Source organism: Dermacentor andersoni, chromosome 6 (assembly GCF_023375885.2).
Source record: "Dermacentor andersoni chromosome 6, qqDerAnde1_hic_scaffold, whole genome shotgun sequence".
NCBI classification, from domain to species: domain Eukaryota; kingdom Metazoa; phylum Arthropoda; class Arachnida; order Ixodida; family Ixodidae; genus Dermacentor; species Dermacentor andersoni.
In genome coordinates, this window is record NC_092819.1 from 10,446,718 (window position 1) to 10,462,743 (window position 16,026).

The following is a 16,026-nucleotide window of genomic DNA, read 5'->3' on the forward strand; positions in this document are numbered from 1 at the left end:
CATTGAAGAAGGAAGAGGAGCAGAGCACGGTGGAGGCCATGTTTGATTGCCAATAACTCCGCTTCTGCTGAATGCACTGAAGTACTTCTTACGTCAAAGTATTTCTGAAATAGCCTGTTTTCACTTCAAACACCTCTCTCCACTTTGATAAAAAGTGGTTTAAGGCCCCTTTAATGTTTGCTATTATTTTGTGCAGTGTTGCTGCTTCGCCTTGCAGCTCAGTCATGGCAGTTAGCTCGTGACAATGACAATATTACTGAAGCGCTACTTTGACGTGCTACGAGTGATGGATTGAGCACCAGTTAATTTGCATATGCAATGCACAGTGTGCTTTCTCATGTTTGATTAAAAGACACGCTTGATCAGTAATATTTCTGTGGTAGCAAGTTGCAAGCAGTTGAGTGCTTCAGCACAGACGTATGATTAGGCAGCCCATTTCTAAAACGAATGCGGACTGTACTGTGTGGCATCTTGACTCTGTAAGTTGTGTTGCGAGAGGAGGGAAGCGTTGGTTTGAATTGCGTTTGCTCTCAGTAATTCTTTAATGCCGGTGCCACAATTGCGATCAAGCTTGGTACAGATCAAAGTTCTCAGTAGTGATCAAAAATTGTAGCTGCTGCATGGTCCAACAGGCTGGATCGTGTAGGTTGATCTCACTCAGCATTATGGTGTAAATAACAGCCTACGATCTTGATCTACTGGATTCGGTCATGCAAAATTGTGGTCAAAAGTGCCAGTGTAGAAGTACTCAATCCAGATTTAACTCAACATTGCTCTTAAGTGCCAGAGTGACAGGGATATAAATTCATCATGGGTTTAGACATCTTGGGGATGTCACAGACTTGTCGCGCCACAGGATGATAAAATCGTCTCTCCTGCTACTTGTGAGGCGGCTTTCCATGTGAGTTTCTTTGCACTTTTTTTTCAGTCTTTGACAAATCCTTTGCCTCTTTCTGTATCGAACATGCAGTGATATCACATCACATCACGCCCCTCAATACAGCTGCACGAAGCTGCCACTCCTGCAGATGTACTATCCTTACTTTGTATGGCTGTCTGCTAATTTTCTATCACAATTGATGCTTCGTCTTTCGGGTGCAACTGTGTCTTTTTTGATAGCACACGTGTCTTGCATAGGTTTAAATCAGAATCTAGCCGACTTCCCAAACTGTGCTGCACGGTGCTACAGATGCTGCTGAGCAGCGCCGCTCATGGAAGCAAATGAAAACGCCACCAGGCAGTGCATTTGTGTAGGCATGGCACCTAGCGAAGGCTATGAGCTCCAGTGTCCCCTTTAATAATGGACCCCAGTTGCATGCAAGAGCCCTCTCGACTGACTGCGCAACACTGATAAAGATTTCACATGCGAAAACGTTAAATAAGCTGGCATGCAAAGGCGAACAAGTGCTAGTTATGACACTGCCAACAGCAGTGGTGCACGCTTGTTTCCTTTCTTTTTTGCGCTAGCTGCCCAGAAATATGTAGAGGTTCATGGGCAGGTGTCGGCCCTCTGCGTTTTTTGAGGCTGTTGTGGCACTGATTGGCAGGCTTGTGTGGACAAATGTATGGGAGACACAATTGTGCAGCCCGTACTCCCGTATGCAGCATGCCTATGCAAATGCACTGCCTGGTGGCGTTTTCATTTGCTTCCACGAGCGGCGCTGCTCAGCAGCGTCTGTAGCACCGTGCAGCACAGTTTGGGAAGTCGGTTAGATTCTGATTTAAACCTATGCAAGACACGTGTGCTATCAAAAAAGACACAGTTGCACCCGAAAGACGAAGCATCAATTGTGATAGAAAATTAGCAGACAGCCATGCAAAGTAAGGATAGTACTTTTATCGGCCGTATGAACTTGTAAACATTCGCTCACTAACTAAATTATTCAGCGTGGTGCCAGCATGCACAGCAAACATGAACACATTACACTCTATGACTGCGGACACTCACTGTCAAAATGCTGGCATGAGGAAATGCAGCAGCAGCAGCGAGCCAAGTGACATTCGTGCTGTCTATCACTTCAATGCAAAGCAAGTGCCGAGGACACATAGCACGCACAAAGCTATGAGCTGCCGACGTACCTGGACTCTGCCCCTAATGCAAATCACTCTCAAGATAAGGCCTCGCGACCGCGCGCAGCCGCCACATGCGCAGTTGCAGCAGGAGAGAACACCGCACACCTCCCTTCCCCTCCCACCGGCGTGCCTTGCAATGTTGGGTGCCTTGCGCACGACAGAATACAATGCGCTTCCTCTTCGCATTCATCCCTTTCGCACGGGCAAGACTGAGTCACGACCGTCGGCTCTCCTCACACACTTTCACTCATAAATACAACGTAGGGCGTGCGGCAACGGTGTTATTGCCCCTAGACTTTATACGGAACCTCATGGCGATGCCGATGGCGGAAATGCACTTGGAGTGTCCATATAATTGCTATTGCAATAAAGGTCCAGGACATCTTGCGGATTACTGTCAAAGCTGTCAGTGTAGCCGACTTTTTGGTATAGTATGCGTCTTACGAAGGTTTAAATCAGTATCTAATAGATTGGTATTTAAGACTTTTGCATCAGAAAACAAGGTGATAAGTGCATTAGCACCACTTCTGTTGGTATCACACACGCAAAAAAATTGAATATCTTAAGAGGATGAATGGCACGCAAGCATGTTAGAAATGCTGTACATTTTACCGTTCTTGCTCAGGCAACCTTTCGTGAAGTAAATTTTAGTTCTAGTCCAGCTATTCAAAAGGCGCAGTGCGACTGAGATGGACACAAAGAGACACAAAACCACATTACAAGCACTGACTAAAAACTGGTTTTACTTGCACTGAAACCGGCCTATTTATGTGCAAAGGCCTGCCACATGACACCACAGTTACCAACTCAGAAATGGTCACATATGATCAAACATAATGAGACTCTGCAAACGAATAAGAACATATTGTGCTAAATCCACAGCAACAGAAACAATAAACATGTGTTTATTAAACTATGATTTACTATCACCACGAGTCTCAAAGCTTAAGGCTAAGTCACTATGCAGAAAAATATATAAATAATGAAAACAGGGAACATGTGCACCGAACATAGGAACCCACACGCTTAGCTTGAGCAGGTGTCTGTGATGGAAATGCAAAACTATAGAAGGGTTAAAACATTTATGACCTAAACAAAACCTTCAAGAAACTTGTTCTCAGCGTCATTCAATAAAATGGATGGCTTACTCATTCAGTTGTCCACCGATCTTATAATAAAGGAAGCTTCTACAATTTTTCGCTCAGTCCTATCTCTTGCTTTCTTCATGAACTTAGTAGCATGAAATCTTGGCTTGCAGCCGCACAGTTTGCAATGTTCACCTAGAAAGACACCAGTCTTACTGCATACGTTACGATTATGCTCCCTGGCCCATTCGTTGAAACATCTCCCCGTCCTACCTATATACCGGTGACCGCAACCCAAAGGAATTTCATAGACAACATTTGTCCCACATTCGGTGAAATTTGTCTTACTGCTTCTTAGTCCAGCATTTGTGGTGGCTGCATCTCCTCTTTGTGTCCCATTTCTTTTGTGCTGTTAAAATTAATCAAGAATTACTTTCTTCCCTCCTTTTTTCTATCCTGCCTTTTACTTCTAGCCCCTGGCTTCATTTATATCCTTCCAGCTCAGCAATGGTTTATGAATAAGTTGCAGAGCAGCATTAGTCAATTATTTAAAAAGCACACAAGAGGCCAGGAACAGTATGCTGCAGCACTGGCAGAGCGACTGAGAGGCAGAATCTTCAACTCAGAATATATGGGCCCGGAATTTGAATCCTCACGGGACAGTGCCTATTTTTCAAAATGAAGCTATGTCTTTTATTAACGTTAGTTTGCCCTTCAACATCAAAATTTTAATGCGTTAGCATTCTTAGAGTACTTCATGCACTTTCTGGCAGCTATGTATCTAGTCTCTATCTATGCTTGTTTGTATCTAACCGTTTTCCTAAGTGGGTCAGTGGGTAGACAGTGGTTGAATGGGTAGCGCATCTGGCCGCTGTGCTGAGGTAACAGGGTTTGAAATCAACTATCAGTCCAACTTGGGTCACCGAGTATGTGACAATGAGTACGTTACATGCTGCTCTTCAACGAACCTCTTCCAAGCCGACATGGGTCACAGTAGATGTAGGACTGGGTGGGTACCATTGTAGGTACTTACCCTTTGACGCCCACTGGAGCACTGGGTATGTGTCAAACGGTCTGTGCTAGTCTTCAATAAAGCTATTTGATGCCAACTTGGGCCCCCAGGTATGTGCCAGTAGGTGCCTACTGCCCTTCAATAAACATCTTTGACGCCAACTTGTGTAACCAGGTATGTGCCACTGGGAATGTGCCAATTTACAATGACGAAAAAGATCCTTGTATTTCTCCGATGCAGAACGCAATCGAACCTATGTCAGAAGGGTTTTTCAAGGACAGCAACCTAATGCATTAGCAGGCTGAGCCACAAATGCACCGGCTAAGTGCTACTTTCAATGAATGCCATTCACTGGAATGCCATCCCAACGCTTCAGCGAGCTGCACCCTGAATGCTTTGGGTATGTGCCACTCTTCAATACCTCTCGCCAACTTGGGTCACCAAGTATGTGCTACTGATTGTGTGGCAAGTGAGGGAACAATTCTCAGTGTTCGCAGGCACCTGTGCACCATGCCCGCCCGCACACTTCTCAACAGCGACTTTGCACAGCTAGTCCAGAAAGAGGTGCGAGAGAGGAGGTCAGTTACCACATGAGGTGTTTTTCGGCGTTCGCATGCACCGGTGCACCATGCATTTCAGAGGCTATGTGCAGGCTGGTGGCGGCGCCACTAAATGGTGCCAAATGTTCTTGGGAAGGTGCAAAAGATAATTTCCGCTTCAGTGCACACCTCATACATAATTAATTTTGATGGTGGCAATATTTGTGTCACGATATTGATTAAATGCTAAATGTGTTACCATTGGCACTCATCATGAGATGGGTTCTGCCTCAAATTTTTTTTTTAAACACATAATTGCGAAGCCTTCTGCCCCACATGATTTTTTTTTTGGGAGAGGAAATGTGGTCCATGGGTCCAGTTGAACAAGCCTGTCGACCTGTTTGGATGAAGACCCACACAGCACCAGTGATGCCAATGGTTGGTTTACAACTATGGCCTGCCGAAAGAAAGTGGTGCACCAGCCACACTGGTTCGAGGTAGAATGGGCAGCTTGTAGAGGCATCAGTATGCCCTCCCTCCCATGTGCGGTTGGATGATGCAACAGTTCCATTTGAACTCTTCAGCGCAATACCTCCTCTTATTACAGCTAGAAGCGCTGAATATGTTATGTGCATGTTTTCCTGGCATCCTGATATAATTAGACAATTCACCAAGTTTACATTTAGAGGAAATTGAGGTTTGGTTTTGGGTGGCGTGCAGGCAAATTTTGAAGTGTGAGGGTTATACCAAAGTCAGATGAGCAAATTTAGTTATATTCTGAGCCTCGCTGAGTGGACCTTCGGTGGCATGGTGCTAGACGGCAAAACGAAGTGTCATTTGGTATTGATGACAATGACGATCTACAAAGCCATAGGGGTTGATTTATTTTCAGCATTTTGAGTTTTAGAAATGGTTACCGTATTATTACGAAAAAATACTTATGTACAAGAAATATTGTAATCCCATTAACATGTGTATTTGTTCTGAGTTAATACAAGCAAGGAACATATCCAAAATCCACAGGGCTAAATGGTGGAATCTGCCGAGCTCTTTTTGGCTTCACTGATCTCACAATGATGCTCATAACATTTGAAATAACGAAAAAGTGGTCTCCGAATTAGTGCCGACTTTGCTGTGGGCATTTAGTTATTTATTCTTGAAGCATTGCTATCTACACATATCAATGCAGTGAAGCGAGTTCCTTGAACACACTCACTGACAAGTGCACTCCATAGCAAGTGTCACTAAACATTTCCATCCGACAGCCACACTACGGTGAAATTCACTCGCACAGTGTTTCACTAAATTTTCCCATCTGACTGGAGTATTAGTATTACGGTAGAAGCTTGGGCAAGTTACTTGTAGGTCATACTAGTGGCACTTGTAGCGCGCAAATGTAGGAAAAGGGACAGAGAAGAGTAAAGAGCACTTTTTAGTCTTCTCTGTCCTTTTTCCTAGATTCGCATGCTATGCAACACCACTGTTATGGAGTATTAGCTAGGGCTAAATGACATTGACAATAAATGACAAATGACAATAGCTGAACCTTCGTTTTCTGCCTGTTAAGAGGCATTACAGATGAAATGCTTACAAAGTTTCCCACTGCCCTCGGAGAAAAAAAATAAGCAGCCATTTTATAATTGGTGGGCATATTATGGTTGATTAAAAAAAAACTTCTGGGGCTTCTTAGCCAAAATGACGATCTCATTATTCGCTCGCCATAGCGAAGGACTCCGAGTTAATTTTGACTACCTGGGGTTCATTAGCATGCATCCAATGCACACGTGTTTTTGCATTCCGACCACATCAACATACAGTCACTGTAGTCGGGATCAAACCTGCAACCTCAAGCTCAGCAGTGCAACACCATAGGCACGGGCTACTGTGGCAGATGCATGGTATGTGTGACGTGGGTAAATAGTTCGAAGTGTGCAGGTTAAGTGTCTTACATTTTAGCGTAGAAGCTTGGACTTCTTGGTGATTCATTGGAAAGAAGGACAAAGCACAAAAATGACAGGGAAGCATGAGAGCGACATGCAAACTGTTGCAAGTCAGCACTGTGTGCACGTCGCTCTCTCGTGTCCCTGTATTTTTGCACTGCGTCTCTTTTTTTTCCTTTGCCTTATGTTAATTAGTGAATACGCGTTATTCCAATATTTGTATGCATAATAAAAGGTTTGTAGGAGGTTAAGCTGGTGTCCTCAGTGAACTAAACAAGGCACCTTGTTATATTCAGTAAAAATAGGGGTCAGATTATGGGTGATAGTACGGCCTTTACATTAAATAACATTTGCAAGCACTTCAAGGTGTTATATGTGTGCTTCACAAATGGCACAGAATTCAGCCCTCTATCCTGGGAGAACTACAATGGCTACAGAGATCATTTTGGTGAAAATGAGGGGAACATTATGGCTTATGCGCATGGAAAGTTAAATGTGTGTGGGTGAATTTCAGCCTTTTAAAAAAATTGCATAATTGCTAAAAAGCATTACATGTGGTTAACATTCCAAATGGGCAAGTCATATATGGGCAACATTTTAAAATTTGTGGTTTAATTATAGGCAATTGGTATTCTCAGTGCAACTGCTCAAAAGAGATAGCTTCACTTGAAATTCGGCTGTGATTCTGTGAGGTTGCATAAGTCTACTGCCTTTATTTCTTTATGAAATTCTGGCAAAGCACTCTGATTCCTGCAACAAATATCAAAGCCACTAGGGAAGTGAGCCCAACACAGCTATCACTGTAGAAAAAAAGAATGAAATGTGTGCTTGTGCTTCATTACAATGCAGAATGGCTTTGCCCAATGGTACGTACGCCATGAAGATTGACGACATTTCATAAGTTAAAAAGTATTTCCGCAATAAATTTTAGTTTTTACGGAGCTTTGTGTTGACGAAACCTACCAAATTTTTGTATTATAATCAATTCATGTTTTTTTAACCGAAGCATATTCGGTCTGGGCAAAGTTTTGGAAAGTTTTCTGTTTGAAGAAATATCTTGTATAACTAATTACTAATCGGGACAGCGCATTGAAATTTACATAACACAAAAGCATTATTATTAAGCTTCATTTCTTGTATGGCATCATATTTGAGCCTTAACTCTTGTTCCAGAAAAAAAAAGAAAATTTAAGCAAGAACCACATAAGAAAGGCTTATTCCACGGTCAGGAAAAGTTAACATGTGCCCAAAGCTGGCTTACAAGTTTACATCCATCCTACCCCCACAGGAATGCACCAGAGGTGGCTAGAAATAATACACGACCTTGTGGTGACAGACAGAACGCCACAGCCAATGAGCCACCACGACAGGTGTCAAAGTGACACGAGGAGAAAAAAAGACAATGCGACAAGTGCTGCTGTGCAGTTCTACTCCTTCAATATAATTGTTGTAGGACGCTGAAGACATTTAGATGGCATTCAAAGTAGTACATACCTTGAGAAACTCCCAGAGCGGGAACTGTATAAACGAAAAGGGAATCTCCCTTGCTACTGTCGTAAAGTAGCCACGGTAGAAACCACGAACACCCTGCAACAGATGTTCAATAGTTCAGCCATGACAATTCTTTTGTTCTCAATTCACTCAATTAACGAAAGTATCTTACTTAAACTATGGAGGAAGAAAATTTACACTATCTTTGGTGGTCCACATGCCAATGCCACAAATTCTAGAAATAGAAGGGGAAATATTATCCACCCGAGTGGGCCGAAGTTACAAACGAAACCTTTATGACTTCATCATGTTTGTGAGAAAATAGAGCCTGAAATAGAACCCAAGAAACCCATACTAATTTTGCATGGTACACATATGCTCAGGTGGATGACAATATCTCCCTTTAAAGGGACTGACAACTCACCAGAATATGTTGCGAGAAGTTGATGGAAATGAAATGACAGTGATTTCTAGTGACAGAACCGAGCACGCTTTTCGTGAGTTAAGTAGGAATATACATTTCGATTGGGAAAGAAAGTCTCAAAACCTAGTAAGTGGCATGAACTGGCAGTGAAGCCTTGGTACTTTGAATACAGTACAGTCAACGTCCGATTTTTCGGACTCCCTAGCGGCCGCGAAAACGGCCGAATAATCGAGCAGTCCGAAAAAATTAATGTGTGCCCTTTACTGCTTTCAATAGATTAAGCGCCAAAAGTGACGGCACACAAGAAGAAATACAGACAGGACAAAGCGCTTCCTGTCTGTATTTCTTCTTGTGTGCCGTCACTTTTGGCGCTTAATCTATTGAAAACTATGCACCAACTAGCCCCACAACGTGTTTTACTGCAGTACCCTTTACTGCCCCCAAAGGCTCAAATCACCACAGGCACGTCCGAGATAGCTCTGAAGGCCTGCCAGTACACTTATTAGGCGTATCGGTACTCACATCGCGACAGGAGGATGCGGGTGGTCGCCTGCATAAATAAATAATATCTACATTGCCCCGTGACAGGGGCTCCTTTCTATTCTTGATTATCTTTACCGCAACACATTTTGTATGCTTCACCGCGTAACGTCGCTGTGTGGCGGCGAAGCCGACTTCTGAAAACCAGGGTTATGCAACTTTTGGTCTTTGCCGTTTTCTCCTGCTCTTCAAAGCAATCCGCGCGGATGACAAAGCGGAGTCGGCGTTATTGCTAACCAATGAAAAGCACGGCATCGAACAGCAGGAAGCTTGGTAGCGAACGTCTCAGCAGCTAGGTCTACGTTCAAGAATGCTGGGTCGACGCTGCGAAATAATCAAAATGGCGGCGGTAGTAGCTTAAGTAATACCGTTTCGAACGTGCATTCACGGCCAAAAGTCGGGAAAGTCGGACGACGCAGTATTTCAGCGTCCAAAATATCAGACATTCTTATGGACTATCTCTATGGAGTTTGTGGCGGTGCCGCAAAGGCGTCCGAATCATCAGACATGCCCTAAATATCAGTCGTTGACTGTATGACATAACAGTCCGTAAGTCGGCTGTAAGTACTGCATGCTCACTGCTTAAAATTGCAGTTCGTATATTATTAGGCTTTTGCGCTTTATTCTATGCGTATTACAAGAGAGATACATTTATTTACAGAAAAGTTTAAAAAAGAGTTCACGCTAACGAGCGGCGCTTGCGTTCCTCAATGCATGGCGGCACACACTGGGTCCCTATAACGTAAAACTATTCCAATATATTTTTATTCCAATCTCCTGACGTCAAATTTCCGTAACAACCGACGCAAGCATGGGGCGGTCACCCGCAGGGTTGTCTGAACAGGCCAATCAAACGCTCTCCTCGTTCATAGGAGGTCACTTTTGTTTGCTTGAAAAACGAATAACATTGCTTACATTGAGCGGTTTGTCTTATCTTATTGGCTGACAAGAGGCGAGGAGCACGCTGAAGTGGAGAGGCATTCGATGGGGCCAAGCCAGTGCACTGAAAATCGATAAGCGGATGAAGAGGGCGGTGCCAGCGTCTACGATTGGTCCGCTTTCCCTTACTTAGCTTGCGGTGGCTGGTCGAAAATCGCGGCGGCATGCAACGGAAGCTTTAGAATGACGCTAAAACGAATCCTCAGCAAAAGAGTCGGCAGAACGAGGTCGTAAACGTGCTGAAAGTGCTTGAAAACGTTACACTGCCATGCAAAAAAAAAAAAAAAATTAATGCTCTCCGGCTGGTGCGAGTGGCCAGTGCCCGAGTGATCAGCGGCAGCCATCTTTTATTCCTTTCGGAACGGGGCAGCGTGCGGCTATATTCAGAAGAATATTAAGTTTTGTTCGGCATATTAATGCATCTTTAACGCGTAGACATCACCTAGACGCCGTGACTTTTCGCGGTTTTGCGACGTCGCGTGACATGAAGGTGAAGTGCGTGCAGCCCGAAAACTTTTGACCAATAGCCGAGCGTTAATGGCGAAAAGGCATCGAATCAGAAATAAAAATTTTTCTGTTCGATCAAATTATGCATGAACACTGTGTACACGTCATATCAGATGGGGAGCTATCGCGGTTTTCGCGACGTCGCGTGAATGACAGGCGAAGTGGGGGTGGCCCAAAAACGTTTTTGACCAATTGCTTAGGGCTGATTGCAAAATTGGAATAGCTCCTGTTGTACGGTGGCTAGAAGGGGGAGGTGGGAGCAACGCGCGCGCGGTCGGGGAGCGCGGCGCATGTTGCAGTGATCATGATGCCGAGTGGTGGCGCGCGCGTCGATGCTAAGATGCCCCCGCTGTACATTGGCTACTACCAGAGCTAGCGAGTGCGCTCGGCTTGCATAGTTCTGTTCGGTTATTTTTGCTCCACGCTCGTTTCTGTTCACATTCACGTTGTGCAGTTGTGCCTCCTTGTGGTGACAATATCTTTACACGTTTCTATGTCGTAAGAAGCAATGGCAAGTCGCATGAAACGACAGACGCACTGTTTTGCGCCGGGCTGCACAACAGGCTATGTTTCTGCTAGAAAAGCAGAAAAAAAACCATCCCTTTTCTCGGTGCCTGACGATGATGAGGCACTTAAAGCGTGGCAGCGGGCCGTGCCCCGTGCAGACAAGGCCTTAGACAGGACTTCGAAGATCTGCGAGCTTCACTTCGCACCCCAGTTTGTAATCCGTACCTACAGCCACGTGGTGAATGAAGAGCTTGTGGAGATACTTCGCGGCCGTCCTTGCCTGGCTAAAGGCGCGGTACCGACAATTTTTCCAAACACGCCAGCCTACCTCTCAAAGAAATTGCCTGCGAAGTGAAGATCAAGGACATCAAATGGAGACGTGCTTGGGAAAAGAAGAAAAGACAGCGACAACTCTTCGCTCGAGGCCTCTTCATGGATAAGCATCACCGACGGCGACATTGGTGTGAACAGCCCATCAGGTGCTCACACGTGTAGTGTGGAAGAACTGGACTTTCTCAATGGTGAGAAGTTGCCATCCGTGTTTTGGTCACGTTGCCTTGTCGCGGAAGCGCCCGAAACAATAGCATTTCATGCACTTGCCAGAGATGGGAACAGTGTGTCTTTAAGAAAATTAGTTTTGTGTTCTGCGGAAGTTTCTTGCTACCATTGCTCCGTGTTCGTGCAAAGAGTGTGCATAAAAAAAACTGAAGTGCATGATGTTAAAGATATCGAGAGTATGCTCCACGAGGCAAACGAAATAAGCGCATGTTCAGGCTTCGAAAAATGCTTTCTTTCTTCGACCTCCGGGAGAACAAAATGGCGTGAGTACGGCAACAAGTTGCACAGCATAAAATGCTTCGGCATATCACAATATGACAAACAGTGTGTGCAATGCAAGTATCTGCGCAAGCTGTTGTTAAATCAAGCCTCCTATCGAAGAAGAAAAAAAGTTACAAGGCCAAATGCCAGTGCTGCTAGAAAACTTGTGAAGCGCAATATATAGCTACACCGAGAGAAGACCAAAGTAAATAGTTTGAGTACTGAGCTCGAGAGGATGAAGGAAATCAACGCTTCGATATCAGCTTCAAGCCTGGAGATTAAGCTCTCCAGTCTCCCCGAAAAGCAACGGCAACAAGTGAGAGTGTGCTTTGAACTGTCGAAAAGAAAAGGCGCTCAAGGCATGAAATATAGTCCTGAGTGGCTATTGGAATGCATCGTAATGAAAATGAAGGGCCCAAAATTGTACGACCATATTCGGAAACATAACATCATGGCTCTTCCCAGCAAAAGCTGCTTGCATAAATACCTAAAAGCTTATAAGAGTACCTTCGGGTTTAATGAGCATGTAGTCGCCGCAATCAAAGAGAAGGCAGGCGGCATGGATGAATTTAAAAGGCATGGAGGGATCCTCATAGATGAAATTAAACTCTCCGAAAGTCTAAACGTTACCAGCAATGGCCAAATCGAGGGGTTTGTCGACCTCGGAAAATACACATCTCCAGACCAACAGGGACAAATCTGTGACCACGGCTTAGTTGTGATGTTTCATCCATACTGTGGCTAATTTCAGCAAATACTTGCGGTCTTTGGTTCTCACAGCAATGTCAAAGCGGATGTCTTATCAAATACTGTTGTAGACGCTACCATAGCTGCCGAGAACACAGGTCTCTTTGTTGATTTCATAACAACAGATGCGGCGACCTGGAACAGAAGCATGTGGAGAGAATTTGGCATAAAAGGAACAGTTAAGAAAACAGTGTGCAAAGTGCAGCACCCTGTTGACACAACCAGAAGTTTGCATTTTCTATCCGACTTCCCTCATTTAGTGAAATGTGTACGCAATGCCCTCGTGTCAGCTGTCTTTGAGACACCGGAAGGTAGAGTCCGAAACGACATCGTAAAAGAGGCCTGGAAATGTGATAACAGAGACACAGTGCGTCTAAAGGCGATGCCTCATGTCACAAGAGCTGTTGTAGAGCCAAATGCTTTCGAACGAATGAAAGTGAACCTGGCTTTCACCTACTTCAGCGACTATGTTCTTAGAGGACTTTATTTATACAAGAACGACGTAGAAAAGAATTGTGGTGCCAACTCCACAGAGGCAACTGAGGCATTCATTCGGAGAATGCATAAGCTAATTGAGGTCATGACGTCGAGGTGCGTTCGCAACACAATGCACCCAAATTCTTTCCAAGTGAAAGAAATCGAGGAATTTCTTTCGTATATGGATACCTGGGAAGAAAAAGTTGGAAAGCTGGGCTTTCTTAGCCAGCCAACAGCTGAAGGCCTTCGTGTAAGCCTCAGAAGCGTAACTTCAATTCTTGCGTACCCCCCCCCCCCCCCCCCCCCCCCCCCATGACAGGAACACTTGGCTACAAATACTTAATGACTTCTAACTTGAGTCAGGACCCACTCGAGAATGTTTTTAGTATCCTCAGGCAAATGTCGGGATCAAATGATCATCCCACTCCCACGCAGTTCTTGCTTTCTGCGAACTGTCTTGCATTCTGTAGTCTCGCCAAGGCACCCGCGAATGGAAACGTTTCGCCGGCAGTGATCAAGACTTTGATTAACTTGACCAAGTGTGAGCCGAAAGAAGTATACAGGAAGCTAGACGATTTACTGAATGTTGGTTGTTTGAATGAAGTGAACGAAGTACTTTCATCTTGCAATTTGCTGCCGGACCACAGCTCTACAGTATCAATCAGAAGCGATTCGCGCATCATTTATTATGTGACTGGCTATGTTGCCCGTAAGATGCTGAAAAAGAGCAAGTGCGAAGAGTGTGTGAAAGATTTGCTATGAGACACCAGCGAAGAACTTCCTGAGGAGGCATGCCTGACAAAGCATGTTAACAGGGGCGGCCTGCTCTACCCATCTCGCGGGCTTGTGCAATTAATCAGCAAAATGGAAGACTCGTTTACGCATTGCTTCAGCTTTAATAAGCTAAAAGCAGACAGCATCGTTGACTTGACGTCCTCTTTGGCAGGGAACAAGTTAAACTTGGTCGGCTGCTGCGAACACAGCGAGGTAGTCACCAATAATGTGATAAAGTTTTTCATGCTAACACGATTGCATTTTCTTGTCCAAGCGGAGAACAAGGCAAGACAAGGAAAGAGAGAGAAAATGCGATATCTGAAACTGCGGCGTGTAACCTAAATTTTGGCTCCGATGAAGGCCGTGCCCATGGCAGAAATGTCAAATAAAGACACTCCTTTTTACTTGGGTGTCAACACCACGCTTCCATATATATATATATATATATATACGAGAAGAAAGGGGGTTAGCAGAGAGGCCCAATTTTTATTAGTCATAACATAAGAAGCCAACAAACACTGACACCAAGGACAACATAAGGGGAATTACTTGTGCTTAATAAATTAAATAAAGAAACAATAAATTAATGAAAATTAAAGTGGATGAAAAAACAACTTGCCGCAGGTCGGAACTGAACCCTCAATTGGCAGAGCATCGCACGTGAAATGCGAAGGTTGTGGGTTCGGTTCCCACCTGCGGCAAGTTGTTTTTTCATCCACTTTAATTTCCATTAATTTATCGTTTCTTTATTTCACTTATTAAGCACAAGTAATTTCCCCTATGTTGTCCTTGGTGTCAGTGTTTGTTGGCTTCTTATGATATGACTATATATAAATATACATACAAATATATATATATGTGTGTGTGTGTCTGTGTGTGTGTGTGAGTGTACCACCATTCTTGTTCATCACATTGGCGACTAAAATAAGTTTGTTTAGTTAACTCCTATGTGGAATGATTTCTAAAGTATCATATATTGATATTAACCAATTTGACGAACTGGGTGCAGTGCGTCGCAGTAGTATATGACCTAAGGAACCCTTCTCTGCGAGCCTAGAAATCGGTGCAGCTTTCTTCGCCCACACCACTAGCATAATATTCTTCGCATTAGATGAAATCCTTTTTTTTTCATTCCCGGCGATTCAAGAAGGCACGTAGAACGCGTGCGACCAAGACCAGCAAAAAATCTGTGTGCCGGCCGTGACGTGCCCAAAAGCGAATACATCTTTAACACTTGACCACTCATCAGAGGATAGCTGCTAGTCATTTACTGTCTCCTCTACTAACAAGGTACGATATGCATTAGCCTAACGCTAGTTATGTCAAATATTCGACTGCTAATTGCGAGCAAGAACGCCCGCTTCAAAACCTGTGGCACCAACCGCCGTGCCACCGCGCCTGGAGAGCGATCTTGCTGGCGACTGCAGCGGCGCCGCTGCTGTCATGATTGCTTGCAACACTCTGCCGCCACCGTTGCTCTCACCTCCCCCTTCTAGCCACCGTACCAGTTCTATGCGTGCGACATTCTGGGCACGCATGCGAGCTAAAATTCTTTGTTCCAGCTCGCTCAGACCTTCAAGAGACGACAGGCTTCGGAAATCAAAAGCGTCCGCGCGGCTCCGGCAACACACTTAACTGCGTCGCTCCACTTTGTAGAACTTGGCTTAGCTTAAAAAAAAACAAAAAAAAGCACCCTTGACTTGTTAGTTGAGAGATTTAGGTTAGGGAATGCCAGCGGCTTGCAAACGCTAACTAGGGGTGACGGTGCATATGCAAGCCGCTTCCGTCCCCTAATCTAAATCTCTCTAATAATTAGAGTACGGTGCTTAGAAGTTGTTAGGTGATGCCAACGGGAGGCGAGCGCCGCTATTCGTCTTGCGTAGGTGGCGCTGCCCTCCATAGCATGATGTGCCGAGCGCCCACAGCACTGGGCCGGGCTGGCCGCGGGCAGCGTTTATGGGCTCGCCGCGCGCGATAGAAGCTGCATTTACTTGAGTTCACGGCACGTATTTCCGCGCCGAGAAGTTAAAAGTGCAAGTGAGGACTTAAAGACCTACAGTGAATAAAGTTCTACATGCAGTTTCAGCTCTTGAGAGTGATTGATTATCGCACCGCACTCGATAGGGAGGAAGTTCATGATCCTCATACGATG

The 16,026-nt window shown here is 44.7% G+C and overlaps 1 protein-coding gene across 4 annotated transcripts in view; it reads right to left on the bottom strand.

Annotated features, from left to right (window-relative positions):
* LOC126521673 (mitochondrial S-adenosylmethionine carrier protein-like) overlaps positions 1-16,026 on the bottom strand; it is a 56,203-nt gene that overhangs the window by 24,057 nt on the left and 16,120 nt on the right. For 3 of the 4 annotated variants that reach the window (XM_050170400.2, XM_050170399.2, XM_055065814.2), the window contains exon 5: positions 8,144-8,236. The exons of the other annotated variant lie outside the window; for it this stretch is intronic. In XM_050170400.2, the coding sequence (XP_050026357.1) occupies positions 8,144-8,236 (93 nt within the window). The remainder of the gene's footprint in view (positions 1-8,143; positions 8,237-16,026) is intronic. 4 annotated transcript variants of the gene reach the window in all.